We start from the raw sequence: 20,490 nt of genomic DNA, 5'->3' as shown, positions 1-20,490 counted from the left end.
CAACTGGCAGTGTCTTCACTGACATTTTCAACCTCTCCCTGTTTGAGTCTGTAATACCAACATGTTTCAAGGAGATCACCATAGTCCCTGTGCCCAAGAACACTAAGGTAACCTGCCTAAATGACTACCGACCCATAACACTCATGTCTGTAGCCATGAAATGCTTTGAAAGGCTGGTCATGGCTCACATTAACATCATTATCCCAAAAACCCTAGACCCACTCCAATTTGCATACCGCACCAACAGATCCACAGATGATGCAATCTCTATTGCACTCCACACTGCCCTTTCACACCTGGACAAAAGGAACACCTATGTGAGAATGCTATTCATTGACTACAGCGCAGTGTTCAACACCAATAGTACCCTCAAAGCTCATCACTAAGCTAAGGACACTGGGACTAAACACCTCCCTCTGCACCTTGATCCTGGACTTCCTGACGGGCAGCCCCCAGGTGGTAAGAGTAGGTAACAACACATCCGCTACGGTAATCCTCAACACAGGGGCCCCTCAGGGTTGCGTGCTCAGTCCCCTCCTGTACTCCCTGTTCACTCATGACTGCATGGCCAGGCACGACTCCAACACCATCATTAAGTTTGCTGATGACACAACAGTGGTAAGCCTGATTACCGACAACGATGAAACAGCCTATAGGGAGGAGGTCAGAGACATGACCGTGTGGTGCAAGGACTACCTCTCCCTCAACGTGATCAAGACAAAGGAAATGATTGTGGACTACAGGAAAAGGAGGACCAAGCACGCCCCCATTCTCATCGACTGGGCTGTAGTGGAGCAGGTTGAGAGCTTCAAGTTCCTTGGCGTCCACATCACCAACACACTAACATGGTCCAAGCACACCAAGATAGTCGTGAAGAGGGCACGACAAAACCTATTCCCCCTCAGGAGACTGAAAAGATTTGGCATGAGTCCTCAGATCCTCAAAAGGTTTTACAGCTGCACCATCGAGAGCATCCTGACGGGTTGCATCACTGCCTGGTATGGCAACTGCTCAGCCTCCAACCGCAAGACACAACAGAGGATAATGCGTACGGCCCAGTACATCACCGGGGCCAAGCTTCCTGCCATCCAGGACCTCTATACCAGGTGGTGTCAGAGGAAGGCCCTAAAAATTGTCAAAGACTCCAGCCACCCTAGTCATTGACTGTTCTCCCTGCTACCTCACAGCAAGCGGTACCGGAGCGCTAAGTCTAGGTCCAAGAGGCTCCTAAATAGCTTCTACCCCAAGCCATAAGACTCCTGAACAGCTAATCAAATGGCTACCCAGACTATTTGCATTGCCCCCCCCGAACGCTGCTGCTACTCTCTGTTATTATCTATGCATAGTCACTTTAATAGCTCTACCTACCTGTACATATTACCTCAACTACCTCTACACCGGTGTACCGGTACCCCCTGTATATAGCCCCGCTATTGTTATTTACTGCTGCTCTTTAATCATTTGTTATTCTTATCTCTTACTCTTTTTTAGGTGTTTTCTTAAAACTGCATTGTTGGTTAAGGTCTTGTAAGTAAGCATTTCACTGTAAGGTCAACACCTGTTGTATGTGACCAATACAATTTGATTTGATTTGAAATTCTGAAAAGGTCACACAGCTGTAACATTGAGATAATTTAGACTGTTTGCATCACTGCTTTGTATGGCAATAGCACCGCCCTCGATTGCATGGCGCTACAGAGGGTTGTGCGGACAGCGCAGTACATTACTGGGGCCGAGCTTCCTGCATCCAGGACCTCTATATCAGGCTGTGTGAAAAGAAGAGTCGGAAAATCGTCAGAGACCCCAACCACCCAAGCCATAGACTATTTAGCATTTTGGGGCTTTGAGTTTGCAAGAAAGGCATTTCATTGTACTTGTGCGTGTGACATTAAAACTTGAAACTTGATCAAATTGGCTGCATCATGGCTGAGTGAAGTTAAATCAGTTGCGATAAACCCGATACAACGCTGCGCCGAGAAATTGTTATATTGACACTTTTTCGCGGGAAACTGTAGCCTTCGACAGTTGCAACATTGTAACAATAGACCAACGTTGCTATATTTTGTGGAGAATGCTGCAGGCCCATTCCATCAACATCATTCATTGAGTTGCGGCTGCGGCTGCGCCTGCGCCTTCCAATGTAGTTCGAGTCGTGTATGGCAGAGGCAGCAGAAGGGGTGGGGCGACATTCGAGTCTTTCCGTAATCTCGTACTGCAGGAATTTTTAATCCATCCCTGAGCTCGGTCATTGGTGACGGAGGTCGTGGAGGCGGGGGTTATTTTCTGTGTTGGCACGGTGGTCCTGAAAACCCCGGTTCGAGAGATTCACATATTCCAATGTAACATTAAACCCATGAAAGAGGAGGAGCCGACACTCATTTGTTTACAGATTAGGCTACACGATGTGGACAGCGGTGACTCTGTGCAGCGCCAGGACGAGATTCAGTTGAGGTTGGCGAGCAGCAGACGTTTTCACAGGTTGATTTACATTTTTCACGGAGCAGGAAAGCAAAAGTGAAATATTTTCTGGCGTCATCATTTCCCCTGTAAATAGGCTTCGTGGACACCTGCTTTATACCATGATAAATAAATAAGACGTGCCTGTCCTTTCACTATACAACCGATTTTATAGCAGCACTTCGGATACTGAACTTGGTGCTGGGACTTGACTTTGCCTTCAATTACTGAAAGAGCAGAAAGAATCCTACTTTTTATTTTCTATAGACAGTCCTTGTCAATCAATAGGCTACTGTCGCTGTCTGATGCATGAGCGATGCACCCAGAACACAACAGTAACCCCTCTACTGGACAGGATAAAATGGGGGTCAACGGGATAGGAGAAAATCGGACCGAGGAGGAAGTATCGAGCGGCGAGCCGCCGACCGAAAACGGTGATGAGGCTACTGCTGACTCTGAAATTGAGCAGAACGCTGGTTCTCTCCAAGACCAAGAGAACCAGCGAGCACAGGAGAACCAGGGACAGGACCTGGGAGATAGCGAATGCAAGATTCCACATGAGGACAGTACTATCCAGCTCATCGAGGCTGGATGTCTCGATTGTAAACCCGGTGTGTCCCCGGATTCTCAGTCCCCGGCACCGATGCCAGGGCAGAGCCCCGGGTTCGTCCCACCCGAGGGCGGGTTCGGCTGGTTAGTTGTTTTTGCTGCTACCTGGTGTAATGGATCCATCTTCGGGATACAGAACTCCTTCGGTATCCTCCACATGATGCTGGTGAAAGACCACGCAGACCCCAATGACAAAACGTCGCAGTTTAAAGTAGGTGAGTCTGTCCTGTAACTGTTGCACCTGTTAAAGTTAGCCTACTGATGGTGACTTACTGTTGAAGGTAAGCGAGAAGGGTCAAATTAACCCAGTCAGAACTATACTGAACGAAAATATAAGTGCAACAATTTCAGCAATTTTACTGAGTTACAGTTCAAATAAGGAAATCAGTCAGTTGAAATAAATTCATTAGGCCCTGATCTATGGATTTCACATGACTGGGCCAGGGCGCAGCCAAGGAGGGCATAGGCTCACCCACTTGGAAGCCAGGCCCACCCACTGGGGAGCCAGGCCCAGCCAATCAGAATGAGTTTTTCCACACTAAAGGGCTTTATTACTGACGTAAATACTCCTCAGTTTCATCAGCTGGCAGGTCTCAGACGATCCCACAGGTGAAGAAGCCGAATGTGGAGGTCCTGTGCTGGTGTGGTTACGGGGCTGGTTGGACATACTGCCAAATTCTCTGAAATGACGTTGGAGGTGGCTTATGGTAGAGAAATGAACATTAAATTATCTGGCAACAGCTCTGGTGGACATTCCTGCCATCAGCATTCCAATTGCATGCTCGCTCAAAATTTGAGACGTCTGTGGCATTGTGTTGTGTGACAAAACTGCACATTTTAGAGTGGAGTTTTATTGTGCACAGCACAGCTTCTTGATATGTCACACCTGTCAGGTGGATGGATTATTTTAGCGAAGGAGAAATGCTCACGAATAGGGATGTAAACAAATTTGTGTGCAAAATTTGAGATACATTTTGTGCATATGGAACATTTCTGGGATCTTTTATTTCAGCTCATGGAACATGGGGCCAACACTTTACATGTTGTGTTTATATTTTTGTTCATTATAGAAGAATGCCCAGCATTGTCTCAAGAAGATATCGAAGTAAAACATGAATGACATTTTTGATTATTGATCGTATCCATCTTTGCTCTTCAGATGTGTCAGAGAATTTAGGCTACTACTTCAGTCTCAGCATCATGTGTCTACTTCAGCCTTCTTCAGTCTACTTCAGCCTACTTCAAGTTATTGTATAGACTATACCCAGGCCATATAGCACCAGAGTTGCCTTACGTTAACTTTCTGGTCACGGCTCTAATTCTTTCATACTGCTGGATAACATGCGTCCTTATGTTCTCCGCTCATGTTGTTCATTTATTTTCCATGTGACAAAGGCACTAGTGTGTGCCACTATATTGTGGCCTCAATCTTCACCCCCAATCTGTTTAGGATTACTATCAGGCTTTTCTTTTATAACACACACACACACACACACACACACACACACACACACACACACACACACACAGCTCTTTTGCCTCACTACATCAAGGCCGTCACAAAGCGTGTCAGAGTAGGAGTGCTGATCTAGGATCAGGTCCCATCCTGTTCATGTGATCTAATTCATTATGATCTATAAGGGAAAACTGAGGCTCTTAGTGTATACAGGCCCTGATGCAGACCAGGGATGACCTACAGTATAAGGGGTAACTCTTTAGTGTATACAGGCCCTGATGCAGGCCAGGGATGACCTACAGTATAAGGGGTAACTCTTTAGTGTATACAGGCCCTGATGCAGGCCAGGGATGACCTACAGTATAAGGGGTAACTCTTTAGTGTATACAGGTCCTGATGCAGACCAGGGATGACCTACAGTATAAGGGGTAACTCTTTAGTGTATACAGGTCCTGATGCAGACCAGGGATGACCTACAGTATAAGGGGTAACTCTTTAGTGTATACAGGCCCTGATGCAGGCCAGGGATGACCTACAGTATAAGGGGTAACTCTTTAGTGTATACAGGTCCTGATGCAGGCCAGGGATGACCTACAGTATAAGGGGTAACTCTTTAGTGTATACAGGCCCTGATGCAGGCCAGGGATGACCTACAGTATAAGGGGTAACTCTTTAGTGTATACAGGCCCTGATGCAGACCAGGGATGACCTACAGTATAAGGGGTAACTCTTTAGTGTATACAGGCCCTGATGCAGGCCAGGGATGACCTACAGTATAAGGGGTAACTCTTTAGTGTATACAGGCCCTGATGCAGACCAGGGATGACCTACAGTATAAGGGGTAACTCTTTAGTGTATACAGGTCCTGATGCAGACCAGGGATGACCTACAGTATAAGGGGTAACTCTTTAGTGTATACAGGCCCTGATGCAGACCAGGGATGACCTACAGTATAAGGGGTAACTCTTTAGTGTATACAGGTCCTGATGCAGACCAGGGATGACCTACAGTATAAGGGGTAACTCTTTAGTGTATACAGGCCCTGATGCAGGCCAGGGATGACCTACAGTATAAGGGGTAACTCTTTAGTGTATACAGGCCCTGATGCAGGCCAGGGATGACCTACAGTATAAGGGGTAACTCTTTAGTGTATACAGGCCCTGATGCAGACCAGGGATGACCTACAGTATAAGGGGTAACTCTTTAGTGTATACAGGTCCTGATGCAGACCAGGTACGTGCGGTTAGTTTGCACTTCTATAAATGATTCACAGTAGGTGAGGAGGGCTGAGGGACAGGCATTGTGGTATAGGTGAGGCTCAGTTGTTATTGAGCTGCAGCTCAGTTAGTGTTTTAATGTTTAACAGCTTAGGGGCCACCACAGACACTCACGGTGAGACCTTGAGTTGTCTCAACCACTTATATTGTTAGGATTGAATGTTTGTGGCTTTAGAATAAAACATGTTTGTGGCTTTAGGATGAAACTTGTTTGTGGCTTTAGAATGAAACATGTTTGTGGCTTTAGGATAAAACATGTTTGTGGCTTTAGGATAAAACATGTTTGTGGCTTTAGGATAAAACATGTTTGTGGCTTTAGAATGAAATATGTTTGTGGCTTTAGGATAAAACATGTTTGTGGCTTTAGAATGAAACATGTTTGTGGCTTTAGAATGAAACATGTTTGTGACTTTAGAATGAAACATGTTTGTGGCTTTAGAATGAAACATGTTTGTGGCTTTAGAATGAAACATGTTTGTGGCTTTAGGATAAAACATGTTTGTGGCTTTAGAATGAAACATGTTTGTGGCTTTAGAATGAAACATGTTTGTGGCTTTAGAATGAAACATGTTTGTGGCTTTAGGATAAAACATGTTTGTGGCTTTAGGATAAAACATGTTTGTGGCTAAAAAGAAAGCCAATTGTCTTTTCTCTAACGCTCTCTCAATTCTCAGAAAGGGTCTGACGATGGCCCCTAGGTTCATTTTTAGGACCGAGATATGTTTACCTCTGTATACATTCTTGCTATGGAAGTGTACACGTTCTCAGGTTTTCAACTGAAACTTTTAGGCCATCATCCAGGGGAGTGGTCTTTCCTCTCTACCAAAACAACGACCCCAGTTTAGTCAGATGACTAGTGTCAAGAATTCTCCCTCTCTTATTTTCCCTTCGTTAAGACTTTTTAAATGTTTGGTTCCAGTCAGGATCCTGATTTCTAATCTTGAAAAAGGCGTCCACTGTTCTCATATCAAAAGGAATTAGACTAGTGAACTAGTCAGATCCCCCAGCTCCACTAGCTCGCCCCGGGAAACAGTACGCTGCACAAGGGGCTTCTGAGGGGAGGACGGCTCATAATAATGTCTGGAACGGAGCAAATGGAATGGCATCAAACGCAAAGAAACCATGTGTTTGATGTTGTTGTTACCAGTCCACCTATTCCACTCCAGCCATTACCATGTGCCCGTCCTCCCCAATTAAGGTGCCACCAACCTCCTGTGGGGCTTATTGACTGCCTGGCACAGAATCACATCTCTCAGCTGAGCCCACCCTGAGTGCAGTGCCCAGGCCAGAACCCACTCCAAATACCTCTCTAGAGTGAGACATGAAGGAGAATTTACATTGATGTGAACTCTGTGAAATCAGTGCCCATTGCCCAGTTAAAAACATATCCACAGTAAGACAGACTAGTTCTCCTCATAAGAGCTATGAGGAGGGAAATGAGGTACCAATCACTTCCCAGTGGTGCTTGTTTTGATCAATGAGTCCAGATCTCTACGAAACATCATGTCATGTTTAGATTATTACTATGTAATTACTCAGGTACAAATAATGGCCTGAGATTATCTGGGGGTATCAACAACAATAGGTTAAGTGTGTAGAAGGATCCACATGTCAAGATGGAAGAAATCCTTTCATCAAAACAATAGTTTCATGATCTGAACCAGGTGGGTGAGAGGGGAATCAACAAAGGAGTGCCTGAGGCGGCAAGTTATGGAGGTATCACGGTGAAGCAAAGGAAGGAAGGAAGGAAGGAAGGGAGTGAGGGAGGGACATGTAAGAAAAGAGAACGAGGGGTGGAAGGAGTGAGGGAACATCCAGTTCCTTGAAGTTAATACCGTTTGCGTCCCAAATGCAGGTTGGCATTTATTGTCATGAATCTTGCCCTGGAGGCAGCGCTGAAGAGTGTTCACGAGCTGGCACAGCCACAAAGTCATAAAATCTGATTTTAAACATAACCCTAACCACACAGCTAACCCTAACCTCAAATTAAGACAAAAAAACACATTTTTGGTTTCATTCATTTTTACCATGTAGCAAATTTTGAATTTGCAGCTGGACCATCTAGCAGAAATTACAAATTTCTGCCTCCAGGACAAGATTAATGCCAATTTATATCAATATGCGTCCCAAATGGCACCATATTACCTTTGTGATACACTACTTTAGACCAGGGCTAATAGGGCACTGAATAGGGAATAGTGTTTCATTTGGGACGGACCCACTGTACATCTGAGAGCGTTGTCTTGGTGAATGCAGAATGGTGGAAACTTTGCTTTCACATATCAAATCGCATACTGACCAGTGATTAATTACCTGAAGGAGAGAAGGAAGGAAAGGAGAGAAGGAAGGAAAGGGGAGTGAGGGGAGGAAAGAGATTGAGAGGGTGATGGACATACAGTATGGGGTCAGTGATCCCAGGTCAGGGAGTTGCTAAAAGAGATACAGACTCACAAGGCTTGGAATGGCTATGGGTTCCAGTGAAATAGAGTCAGGGATTTATTGAGGGTGTGTGTGTCCTGTTATTGTAGCTTTCTGGACTCTAAAAGAACTTATGGCCCTGCTCATAAGGGTTATTTACTGTTAGCACCTTATGTCTTTATTCAACCACCGGAATTGCATTTTATGTTGGCTGTATTTGGGGAGTTGATGCCCTCGAGATGTCCTATGGCCTGAAACATGAATAGAGAGCAAACATGACAGTCTGGTGCCATTCATTTACAGCACAACAAACAAGAATCCTCTTACTCCATCTGTCTGGACCTGCTGGCTCAGCGCATTTTACTACATTTTATTTGCCACGAAAAAGAAATAGCTCATCTGGCTTACAGACTGAGGGAAACGTTTAAAATGCCTCAGATATCTCGCGCACGTTGACCAAGATTTAAACACTTAATGCTTAAAACATAGACACTAGTTTGTACATAACATTCCTGCGTACAGTACACTACAGCAGTGGTTTCCAACCAGGGGTACTAGGACCCTGGGGGTACTTGGCCTATCCACAGGTGGTACTTGAAAAGACTCCTGAGTCCATAGGGTTAGTGGTAAAATGCACACGAGGGGGTACTTCAGGGGTACTCGGGACAGAGCAAAATTCAGTTGGTGGTCCAGTAACCAAAAAAGGTTGTGAACCACTGCACTACAGCACAGTATTATGGTCAGTTAAACAGGAATAGAATACAGTTGTATGCAGTAATGGAACTATCCCTAAAATTGGCAGTTGGTCCATAATTTCAAAAATGAATCTATTCAACGGCCATCTGTATGCGGTCTCTCTCCAATCCTTCTGTTTCCATTATTGAACAAGATACTGTTATTACAGTACTGTTCGATAGACTAGCGTCCTGTCCAGGGGGTTTAGCTGTACATCAAGCTGCCTCATGCTAGCAAAAGAAAATACAAATAACAGTCTCCTGCCTTATGGCCCGTTCTGGCTCTGTCAAGACTACTCACTTTGTAAGACTATACATTATCATTACCATGCCTTATCATTTACCCATGAGTAATTAGCTTGTTCCGATACTTCACCCTCTCTGTAGTCTCTCTAGACTAGAGCAGCGACCAGCTACATTATAAATCCTAACAACTTGCAGCTTAAGGAATAATGTAGCGTGTTTGGCATTCCAGAAGGCTGTGGAATAGAATGGATCTCAATCGGATCAGGGCCCTTTGTCCAGTCCACTCCCTCCACTTCCTTCACATTTTAGAGCCAATCAAATACTTGTTGTGTTTGTAATTTAGGCCTCTTAGTTGTGCACAGAAGCTGCAAGGTAGTTTCACTCCTCATAGTGTATTTAGGCCCATTGAACAACCTGTTTTTCAGTTCACTATACTGTAACTGTGCTTATACTCCAGGCCAAGGACTGCTTTTTTTTGTGTTGAAGCTAAGCTAAGCAACCGATTAGACCCATTGAGCAATTTGTTTAAAAAGCACACTTTAGTGTGCAGCTGTGCATATAGCCTACTCATGCATACAGCAAATAGTGTGTATACCCAGCAAACCAAAATTGGTTCTGTGAACATTCCCAGAACATTCATTAGGTTGTCCAAAAAGTTATAAAACACAAAAGCTGTCCAGTTGTGCTGAAGATTATACCATGTTTGTATAAAGCGTTTGTCTGATGTTGTAAGAACATTCCCAGAACACATTCTGTTATTACATTAGTTGGAAATCTAATAAGAACCTCAGGAGAATGTTCTGTGGTGGTTGTGCACAACATTTTAGTAAATATTAGGAGAACATTCCAATGATATTTCATAAAAAAACAAAATGTTTTTGGGATGTTATCCAGGGGTTAGAACCGGTTCAGGGAACAGAACTGGTTCCAGAAACAGAACTGAAAACTGGAAAATAACGTCAATTTTCAAGGATCAGAAGTGGAACAGGGAATGAAAGTGATCCATACTGTTACGGCTCACTAGAATGATGGGGGTGAAGTCAGGCGCAGGAGACCACATATACGGAGTTGGGTGTTTATTTTCCTAATTCCACACAAAATCCAAATGTGAAAAATAAACAAGGAAAAACCGTACCAGACAAAAATAACCATGTCCACCTAAAGCGGTTGGAGCGCAGTCCAGTAACAGAAATCACGTCCTCTACAGAAATACTGGAAAACACACCACATAAACCCCACGAAAAGCAACAAACGAACAATCCCGCACAAAAACCTAAACCTAGACAGCAAGACTAAATACCCCACTAATTACCTAACTCAAAACAGGTGTAACACAAAACCAGACAAAACCAAACGAAAAGGAAAAGAGGATAGATGGCAGCTAGTATGCCGGCGACGATGACTGCCGAGCGCCGCCCGAACAGGGAGAGGAGCCACCTTCGGTAGACTTCGTGACACATACTGTTCCAGAACAGAACCATTATTTTAAAAGCATGGCAACAGGTTAATAACATCATTTTATGTTCCAGGCATATCTTTCTAGTCCCACAAAATAACACAACAAAGCGCCAATGCAAAGCCCTCACTCTGTCACTCAGAAACGTATTCCAGTGTCTGCCTGCATGCTGAAAATCTCTGCCTGTGTGTGTTTAGGCTCCTCCCCTTCCGAAGCATACAGTAGGCTACTGTACTGACATTACAGGCTTGATTCAGAAGATGGGGAGGGAGAGAGATTTTTTATTAGCTAGAGAAGAATGGATTAACTTTTTCAATGCTAGTTAAGGGTACTATAGGCCTAGTGATCACGTTTCATGTTGGATTTATTAACTACAAAAAGGTTTGACGTGTTTTTAATTCTCTGCCTGCTCTATCCACACTGATTGGTGAAGTAATGTATTGAGCTTAATGTAAAAAAAATAAAAATTGGTTTCAAAGGTTAAAAAAGGAACAGAAGTTAACAATATAAACATATGTTTTTTGGTTCGAACTGGCTCAGACCTTTCTTTAGCTGGTCAGAACAGTGGAATGGAATGGAAAAAATAGGGGTTCTGTTAAGAACAAACGATTGGAAAATACACTACATGACCAAAAGTATGTGGACACCTGCTCGTTGAACATCTCATTCCAAAATCATGTTTATTAATATGTAGTTGGTTCCCCGTTTGCTGCTATAACAGCCTCTTCTCTTCTGGGAAGGATTTCCACTAGATGTTGGAACATCGCTGCGGGGACTTGCTTCCATTGAGCCACAAGAGCATTAGTGAGGTTGGGCACTGATGTTGGGCGATTAGGCCTGGCTCGCAGTCATCGTTTAAATTCATCCCAAAGGTGTTCGATAGGGTTGAGGTCAGGGCTCTGTGCATGCCAGTCAAGTTCTTCCACACCGATCTCTACAAACTTTTTCTGTATGGACCTCGCTTTGTGCACGTGGGCATTGTCATGCTGAAACAGGAATGGGTCTTCCCCAAACTGTTGCCACAGTTGGAAGCACAGAATCGTCTAGAATGACAATGTTTTTGATTTAGCGTTAAGATTTCCCTTCACTGGAACTAAGGGACCTAGCTCGAACCATGAAAACATCCCCAGACCATTATTCCTCCTCCACAAAACTTTGCAGTTGGCACTATGCATTGGGGCAGGTAGCATTCTCCTGGCATCCGCCAAACCCAGATTTAGTCCGTTGGACTGCCAGATGGTGAAGTGTGACTAATCACTCCAGAGAACGCGTTTCCACTGCTCCAGAGTCCAATGGTGGCAAGCTTTACACCACTCCAGCCAATGCTTGGCATTGCGCATGGTGATCTTAGGCTTGTGTGCGGCTGCTCGGCCATGGAAAGCCATTTCATAAAGCTCCCGACGGACAGTTATTGTGCTGTCTTTGCTTCCAAAGGCAGTTTGGAACTCGGTAGTGAGTGTTGCAACCAAGGACAGATTTTTACGTGCTATGTGCTTCAGCACTCGGCGGTCCTGTTCTGTGAGCTTGTGTGGCCTACCACTTTGCGGCTGAGCCGTTGTTGCTCCTAGACGTTTCCACTTCACAATAAAAGCACATACAGTTGTTCGGGGCAGCTCTAGCAGGGCAGAAATTTGACAAACTGACTTGTTGGAAAGGTGGCATCCTATGACAGTGCCACGTTGAAAGCCACGGAGCATTTCAGTAAGGCCATTCTACTGCCAATGTTTGTCTATGGAGATTGCGTGGCTGTGTGCTTGATTTTATACACCTGGTGGCTGAAAGCTGAATCCACTAAATTGAAGGGGTGTCCACATACTTTTGATGATGTAGTGTAACTTTGGTTTCCAACCCTTGATGTTATCGTCCTAATGTTGGATAAAACCCTAACTAGAACTTAATGGGAATGTTCCCGGTTTGCTGGGACCAGTTAATGCCTTGAGCAGAAGCTGCAAGGTAGCTTACGTCCTCACATTGCATTAAGGCCAATTGAACAACACATTGAACAACCTGTTTACACTATACTGCAACTATGCTAAGCCTAGTAGGACTGCTTTTTCAGCAAGGGGGAGAGAACAGTGTTGCATGTAGGATCAGAAGAAAGTGGACTCTTTGTTTTCAGTTTAGCCGAGCAGCAATACTCTGATCATTTAAATTCAACAATTGCGAATAGTATTATTTCCATCACACTTGTAATAATGAATATGATATCATGAGATGTTCATTATTTAATAGTTAGTTACAGGATTCTAATAGAATAACAATGTATTGCTGTTTGCTGCTCCACTTTCATTCCTTTCATCATTGTTTTCTCTTGTCTATTGTGAGTGTGTTCAGATACCCATGATGCATCCCAAAAGTAGTGCACTAAATAGGGAATACGGTGTCATTTGGAACGCACACGCTGTGATTCTCTTAATGAGGCCTCGTAAACAATGCTGTCATCACCGGCTTAACTCACACAATTAGTGTCTTCCGTGGGGTCACTGTCTCTTTAAATAGCTAACAGCCTCCCCCCTGGCATCTGAGGAACAATCATGCAGTCAGGGGCCTGAGAGGAGGGAAGGGGGGAGAGAAGGAGAAAAAGAGAGCCTGTCACTATGCGTCTGTCACTGCTACTGGATCATGCTACTAGAAAGTGTTTCTCTCTCCCTCTGTGTGCTTCTCTCTCCCTCTGTGTGTTTCTCTCTCCCTCTGTGTGTTTCTCTCTCCCTCTGTGTGTTTCTCTCTCTCCCTCTGTGTTTCTCTCTCTCCCTCTGTGTGTTTCTCTCTCTCCCTCTGTGTGTTTCTCTCTCCCTCTGTGTTTTCTCTCTCCCTCTGTGTGTTTCTCTCTCCCTCTGTGTGTTTCTCTCTCTCCCTCTGTGTGTTTCTCTCTCTCCCTCTGTGTGTTTCTCTTTCCCTCTGTGTGTTTCTCTCTCTCCCTCTGTGTGTTTCTCTCTCCCTCTGTGTGTTTCTCTCTCCCTTTGTGTGTTTCTCTCTCCCTCTGTGTGTTTCTCTCTCTCCCTCTGTGTGTTTCTCTCTCTCCCTCTGTGTGTTTCTCTCTCTCCCTCTGTGTGTTTCTCTCTCTCCCTCTGTGTGTTTCTCTCTCTCCCTCTGTGTGTTTCTCTCTCCCTCTGTGTGTTTCTCTCTCCCTCTGTGTGTTTCTCTCTCCCTCTGTGTGTTTCTCTCTCTCCCTCTGTGTGTTTCTCTCTCTCCCTCTGTGTGTTTCTCTCTCTCCCTCTGTGTGTTTCTCTCTCTCCCTCTGTGTGTTTCTCTCTCTCCCTCTGTGTGTTTCTCTCTCTCCCTCTGTGTGTTTCTCTCTCCCTCTGTGTGTTTCCTCTCCCTCTGTGTGTTTCCTCTCCCTCTGTGTTTTTCTCTCTCTCCCTCTGTGTGTTTCTCTCTCTCCCTCTGTGTGTTTCTCTCTCCCTCTGTGTGTTTCTCTCTCTCCCTCTGTGTGTTTCTCTCTCTCCCTCTGTGTTTCTCTCTCCCTCTGTGTGTTTCTCTCTCCCTCTGTGTTTCTCTCTCCCTCTGTGTTTCTCTCTCCCTCTGTGTGTTTCTCTCTCCCTCTGTGTGTTTCTCTCTCTCACTCTGTGTGTTTCTCTCTCCTTCTGTGTGTTTCTCTCTCTCACTCTGTGTGTTTCTCTCTCTCCCTCTGTGTGTTTCTCTCTCCCTCTGTGTGTTTCCTCTCCCTCTGTGTGTTTCCTCTCCCTCTGTGTGTTTCTCTCTCTCCCTCTGTGTGTTTCTCTCTCTCCCTCTGTGTGTTTCTCTCTCCCTCTGTGTGTTTCTCTCTCTCCCTCTGTGTGTTTCTCTCTCTCCCTCTGTGTGTTTCTCTCTCTCCCTCTGTGTGTTTCTCTCTCCCTCTGTGTTTCTCTCTCCCTCTGTGTTTCTCTCTCCCTCTGTGTTTCTCTCTCACTCTGTGTGTTTCTCTCTCCCTCTGTGTGTTTCTCTCTCCCTCTGTGTGTTTCTCTCTCTCACTCTGTGTGTTTCTCTCTCTCCCTCTTTGTGTTTCTCTCTCTCCCTCTTTGTGTTTCTCTCTCTCACTCTGTGTGTTTCTCTCTCTCACTCTGTGTGTTTCTCTCTCCCTCTGTGTGTTTCTCTCTCTCTCACTCTCATTCTTTCTTGTTTTGAAGCATTCATACCTAATTCTTTATGAGTGCACTCTGGCTGTTTTATTATTCAGACCCTGGGCTGCTGTGAGAGAGGGAGAGAAGTGGGGGATGAGGGGAGAGAGGTGGAGGGATGGGGTGATGAGATGGAGGGGTGGAAGGTGGGCGAGTGAAGATGTTGAGAAGATTATAGGGCTCGGGCTGGATGGAATGAAGGGCTGTGGAGTTGGTCAAGCATCAAGGGTTTCTACTATATGCTTTCTGTGTCTGCCTCTGAAATGGCACCCTATTCCCTATATAGTGCAGTACTTTTGACCAGGACCTTGGTCAAAAGTAGTACACTATATAGTGATTAGGGTGCATTTTCAGATGCAGTCTGTCTTTATTCCCCCACTGGTCCGTTCTGCATGGTTTGCTTCCTTTTGGCTGATGTGAGTTACAGTTAGCCCTTTGTCTTAAAACAAACACCAACTAACTGGAGGTTTTACTGTAAAACAGCATGTTGTATGGAAAACATGTTGGATGAGTAATAGTCTCTTTCTTCTCATGTTCTATCATCAGTAACCCCAGAGAGGTCGAACCTTATATTTCTATCAACTCTACATTCTACAAGTCTCCTACATTGTAACAAGTTAGCTGATCTATATTTTACTTTAACCTGGGTCGCGGTCCAGTGTCACCTGTCATATCGACAAATATCCAGCTGTCATGTTTGCTTACTGCTTTGGCCGGGGATGAAGAAACATTGAATGGCTGCCAAGGGCAATATGGGGTCTGCTCAGATTTCACATCATCCCGACTGTCCGTTCTAATGTGTAACCAGTGGGCATGTTCAGTGACCCAGGACACGTCCCAAATAGCACCCTATTCCCTATATGGTGGACTACTTCTGACCAGAGTCCTATGGGCCCTGGTCAAAAGTAGTGTACTCTATAGGGAATAGGGTGCCTTTTGGGATGCAGTCCCATTCTGTTGGACCCAGAACAGACTGGAGACATTAAAGCTACCTTTGGCCCTTAAGACCCAGGGATGGTTTGCCCTGGAGGGTAAAGCATGTCTCTGCACAGTAGTCTGAACACATTAACCCCACTGGGCACAGTAGCACCGCATGTTATTATCATTGGCCAATTGTTATTTTCTAAGTTAAATAAGGAGGGTGGGGTACAACATGTTTCTATTCAGGTCAGGTTAACCCTACTGGGTACAGTAGTACCGCATGGACCTGGATCTCTATCCATGGCTGAGTCTGCTTTCTTAGCTAATAATAATAATAGTTTGGATTTTATATAGTGCTTTTCATTCCAAACACAATCTCAAAGTTGCTTTAAAAAACATGGTTATTATTAGAGCTGAGGCGATAAACGGAAAATGATCGACACCGATCACTTATTGCAGGCATTTTGCTGATATTGTTCATTAAGATAAGTAGCCTATACTAGAGAAATATCTAGTTTGAATTGAAATACGTTTGCTAATATGGGGGATTGTCAGTGGTGGAAAAAGGAACCAATTGTCATACTTGAGTAAAAGTACTTTAATAGAAAATGACTCAAGCAAAAGTGAAAGTCACCCAGTAAAATACTACTTGAGTAAAGTCTAAGGTATTTCATTTGAAATATACTCAAGTATCAAAAGTAAATATAATTGCTAAAATTTACCTAAGTATCAAAAGAAAGTATAAATCATAAAAAAATCCTTATATAAAGCAAACCAGACGGCATCATTTTCTTGTTTTTTAATTTTTTAATTTACTGATAGCCAGGGGCACACTCCAACACTCCGATATAATTTACAAATGAAGCATGTGTGTTAAGTGAGTCCGCCAGATCAGAGGCAGTAGGGATGACCAGGGACGTTCTCTGTTTAGTGAGTCCTCCAGATCAGAGGCAGTAGGGATGACCAGGGATGTTCTCTGTTTAGTGAGTCCTCCAGATCAGAGGCAGTAGGGATGACCAGGGATGTTCTCTGTTTAGTGAGTCCGCCAGATCAGAGGCAGTAGGGATGACCAGGGATGTTCTCTGTTTAGTGAGTCCTCCAGATCAGAGGCAGTAGGGATGACCAGGGATGTTCTCTGTTTAGTGAGTCCTCCAGATCAGAGGCAGTAGGGATGACCAGGGATGTTCTCTGTTTAGTGAGTCCTCCAGATCAGAGGCAGTAGGGATGACCAGGGATGTTCTCTGTTTAGTGAGTCCACCAGATCAGAGGCAGTAGGGATGACCAGGGATGTTCTCTGTTTAGTGAGTCCGCCAGATCAGAGGCAGTAGGGATGACCAGGGATGTTCTCTGTTTAGTGAGTCCTCCAGATCAGAGGCAGTAGGGATGACCAGGGATGTTCTCTGTTTAGTGAGTCCTCCAGATCAGAGGCAGTAGGGATGACCAGGGATGTTCTCTGTTTAGTGAGTCCTCCAGATCAGAGGCAGTAGGGATGACCAGGGATGTTCTCTGTTTAGTGAGTCCTCCAGATCAGAGGCAGTAGGGATGACCAGGGATGTTCTCTGTTTAGTGAGTCCTCCAGATCAGAGGCAGTAGGGATGACCAGGGACGTTCTCTGTTTAGTGAGTCCACCAGATCAGAGGCAGTAGGGATGACCAGGGATGTTCTCTGTTTAGTGAGTCCGCCAGATCAGAGGCAGTAGGGATGACCAGGGATGTTCTCTTGATAAGTCTGTGAATTGGACCATTTTCCTGTCCTGCTTAGCAATCAGAATACTTTTGGGTGTCAGGGAAAATGTATGGTGTAAAAAGTACATTATTTTCTTAAGGAATGTAGTGAAGGAAAATTTGTACAAAATATAAATAGTAAAGAAAAACTACAGATACACAAAAAACGACTTAAGTAATATTTTAAAGTAATTTTACATACGTACTTTACACCACTGGTGATTTTAAATAGGACAATTGATGGCCACAACAATTCAAACTAATAGTAGTTGTTTAAAGGAGAATAAAAAAAAACTGTGGTGCACTTTGTTATTAACTTATCGTTCTATTTATCATTATTGCATAAATTCAGGCAATTTATCACAATATGGATTTTTGTCAATATCGCTCAGCTCTAGTTGTTTTACAGTACAGGTTACATAAGGTGGGATACAACATGTTTCTATTCAGGTCAGGTTAACCATACTGGCAAAGTTTGAGTTTATTTATTTTTACAGGGACAGTGCACAGTAATCAACGCTTCAGTAAAAGTGCCGGTTTTAGCCAGCCGGCTAATTTTCAACCGCAGTCCCTGGGCAGGTTATTAAAAACAATTACAATACAGACAATCATTGAGCAGTGAGCACACGCAGAGCAACATAGGACAAGCAAGACGTAGCATACAGACAGAGCAACATAGGACAAGCAAGACGTAGCATACACGCAGAGCAACATAGGACAAGCAAGACGTAGCATACAGACAGAGAAACATAGGACAAGCAAGACGTAGCATACAGACAGAGCAACATAGGACAAGTAAGACGTAGCATACAGACAGAGCAACATAGGACAAGCAAGACGTAGCATACAGACAGAGCAACATAGGACAAGTAAGACGTAGCATACAGACAGAGCAACATAGGACAAGCAAGACGTAGCATACAGACAGAGCAACATAGGACAAGCAAGACGTAGCATACAGACAGAGCAACATAGGACAAGCAAGACGTAGCATACAGACAGAGCAACATAGGACAAGCAAGACGTAGCATACAGACAGAGCAACATAGGACAAGCAAGACGTAGCATACAGACAGAGCAACATAGGACAAGCAAGACGTAGCATACAGACAGAGCAACAAAGGACAAGCAAGACGTAGCATACAGACAGAGCAACATAGGACAAGCAAGACGTAGCATACAGACAGAGCAACATAGGACAAGCAAGACGTAGCATACAGACAGAGCAACATAGGACAAGCAAGACGTAGCATACAGACAGAGCAACATAGGACAAGCAAGACGTAGCATACAGACAGAGCAACATAGGACAAGCAAGACGTAGCATACAGACAGAGCAACATAGGACAAGCAAGACGTAGCATACAGACAGAGCAACATAGGACAAGCAAGACGTAGCATACAGACAGAGCAACATAGGACAAGCAAGACGTAGCATACAGACAGAGCAACATAGGACAAGCAAGACGTAGCATACAGACAGAGCAACATAGGACAAGCAAGACGTAGCATACAGACAGAGCAACATAGGACAAGCAAGACGTAGCATACAGACAGAGAAACATGGCACAAAAAGCAACAAGACAAAATCCATAAAAGCAACAATGTGTTTCCACACCTCACAAGCTACAGACAACATGGAAAGCGGCAATACACAGCTAGGGATTATGTTCACAAATCTGATTGACCTTTAGCCATGTCTTCATGTTTTTTTGTGAAAGTGTGATATGTGGTGCAGTTATATGTGTCTGATGGCAGTGTATTCCAGACATGGGAAGCTCTCACAGAGAAAGTGGATTTACTAAAGGTGCTTTTCCTTAAGGGAACTATACATTCACCTCTCATGGCAGACCTTATGGATCTGCTGCCTTATGTTTGAGTTTTCTGTTTAACAAAAGTACTGAGTGGAGGGGGAGCCAGGCCATTTAGGATCTTGAATACAAGACACGCGTCGGTGTATTGCACACGATTGTCCCAACTCAGGAGCTCATGCTTTCTGAGGTTGTAACAGTGATGAGAGCTATTGGGCTTCCTATCAAGCACTTTGAGAGCCTGTTTGTAGACAGACTGAATGGGTTTTAATGTTGTACAGCAAGCTTGGGCCCAACTAGTCAAGCAGTATGTTAAGTGGGGGAGTATCATGGATTTGAAGTACAGTTTTGCTACCTCTGTAGTCAAACAATTTCATATAAATTGGAAATTAGCTAGGTTGAATTTGGTTATTTGAATTACATTTTTCACCTGCTTTTTAAAAGAGAGGTTGGAATCAAGTATGATGCCAAGGTACTTAAAATCAGATACCACCTGGAGCTTCTCCCCTGACAATTAGACATCTGGCTCAGTAGCAAGAGGGCAACAGATGCAAACACGAGTCACTTAGCCACTTTGTAACCTGGACCATTACAGTAGTGAGTTCTTGTGCAGCTTGTTGTTTGCTCTTTGCATGCACATATATCACTGTATCATCTGCATACATTTGAACTTCAGACCCAGTACAGACTAATGTACAGGCTGAACAGGAGGGGCCCCAGTATTGACCCTTGGGGCACGCCCACATCATAGCTAAGAGTGGGCGACAGCTCATTGCTCACTCTGACACACTGAGTTCTGCCTTCAAGGTATGATTTCATCCATCTCAAGGCATCGGGGGAAAAGTTGAACTTAGACAATTTTGTGATGAGAATCTCATGGTTAACAGTATCAAAAGCCTTCCTTAGGTCCAGAAACACAGCCCCAACAACGCCCCCTTTGTCCATCTTGGACTTCACATTTTCCAGAAGAAAGCAGTTGGCCGTTTCTGTGGAGTGTTTTGCTCTGAAGCCAAACTGCATGGAGTGTAATGTGAAGGGGCTGTTGTTGAGGTGGGCAATCAGTTGTTCTGCTACACCACAGGTCCTGTAGTTACTCACGTCAGCAGGGTCATCCGATTTAAAGATGGCCGTTATTTTGTCGGACTTCCATACCCTTGGAAACAGCCCCAGACCAATAGATGTGGTAGTACAGCATGTAGTACAGCATGTTATTTTATAATTATCCCAGATCAGTGGTTATTAAACAGGTTACATAAGGTGGGGTACAGCATGTTTCTACATGCA

The 20,490-nt window shown here is 44.4% G+C and overlaps 1 protein-coding gene across 1 annotated transcript in view; it reads left to right on the top strand.

The window, feature by feature from the left end:
* Window positions 1-2,234: 2,234 nt before the first annotated feature.
* Window positions 2,235-20,490, top strand: part of LOC115168572 (monocarboxylate transporter 8) — a 37,992-nt gene continuing 19,736 nt past the window's right edge. Inside the window, exon 1 of the mRNA XM_029723976.1 lies at window positions 2,235-3,281. Within this exon, the coding sequence (XP_029579836.1) occupies window positions 2,774-3,281 (508 nt within the window). The 5' untranslated portion in view covers window positions 2,235-2,773. The remainder of the gene's footprint in view (window positions 3,282-20,490) is intronic.

Source organism: Salmo trutta, chromosome 3 (genome assembly GCF_901001165.1).
Source record: "Salmo trutta chromosome 3, fSalTru1.1, whole genome shotgun sequence".
NCBI classification, from domain to species: Eukaryota; Metazoa; Chordata; class Actinopteri; order Salmoniformes; family Salmonidae; genus Salmo; species Salmo trutta.
The sequence above is the reverse complement of the archived record's forward strand: the minus strand, read 5'-3'. Positions and strand labels throughout refer to the sequence as shown.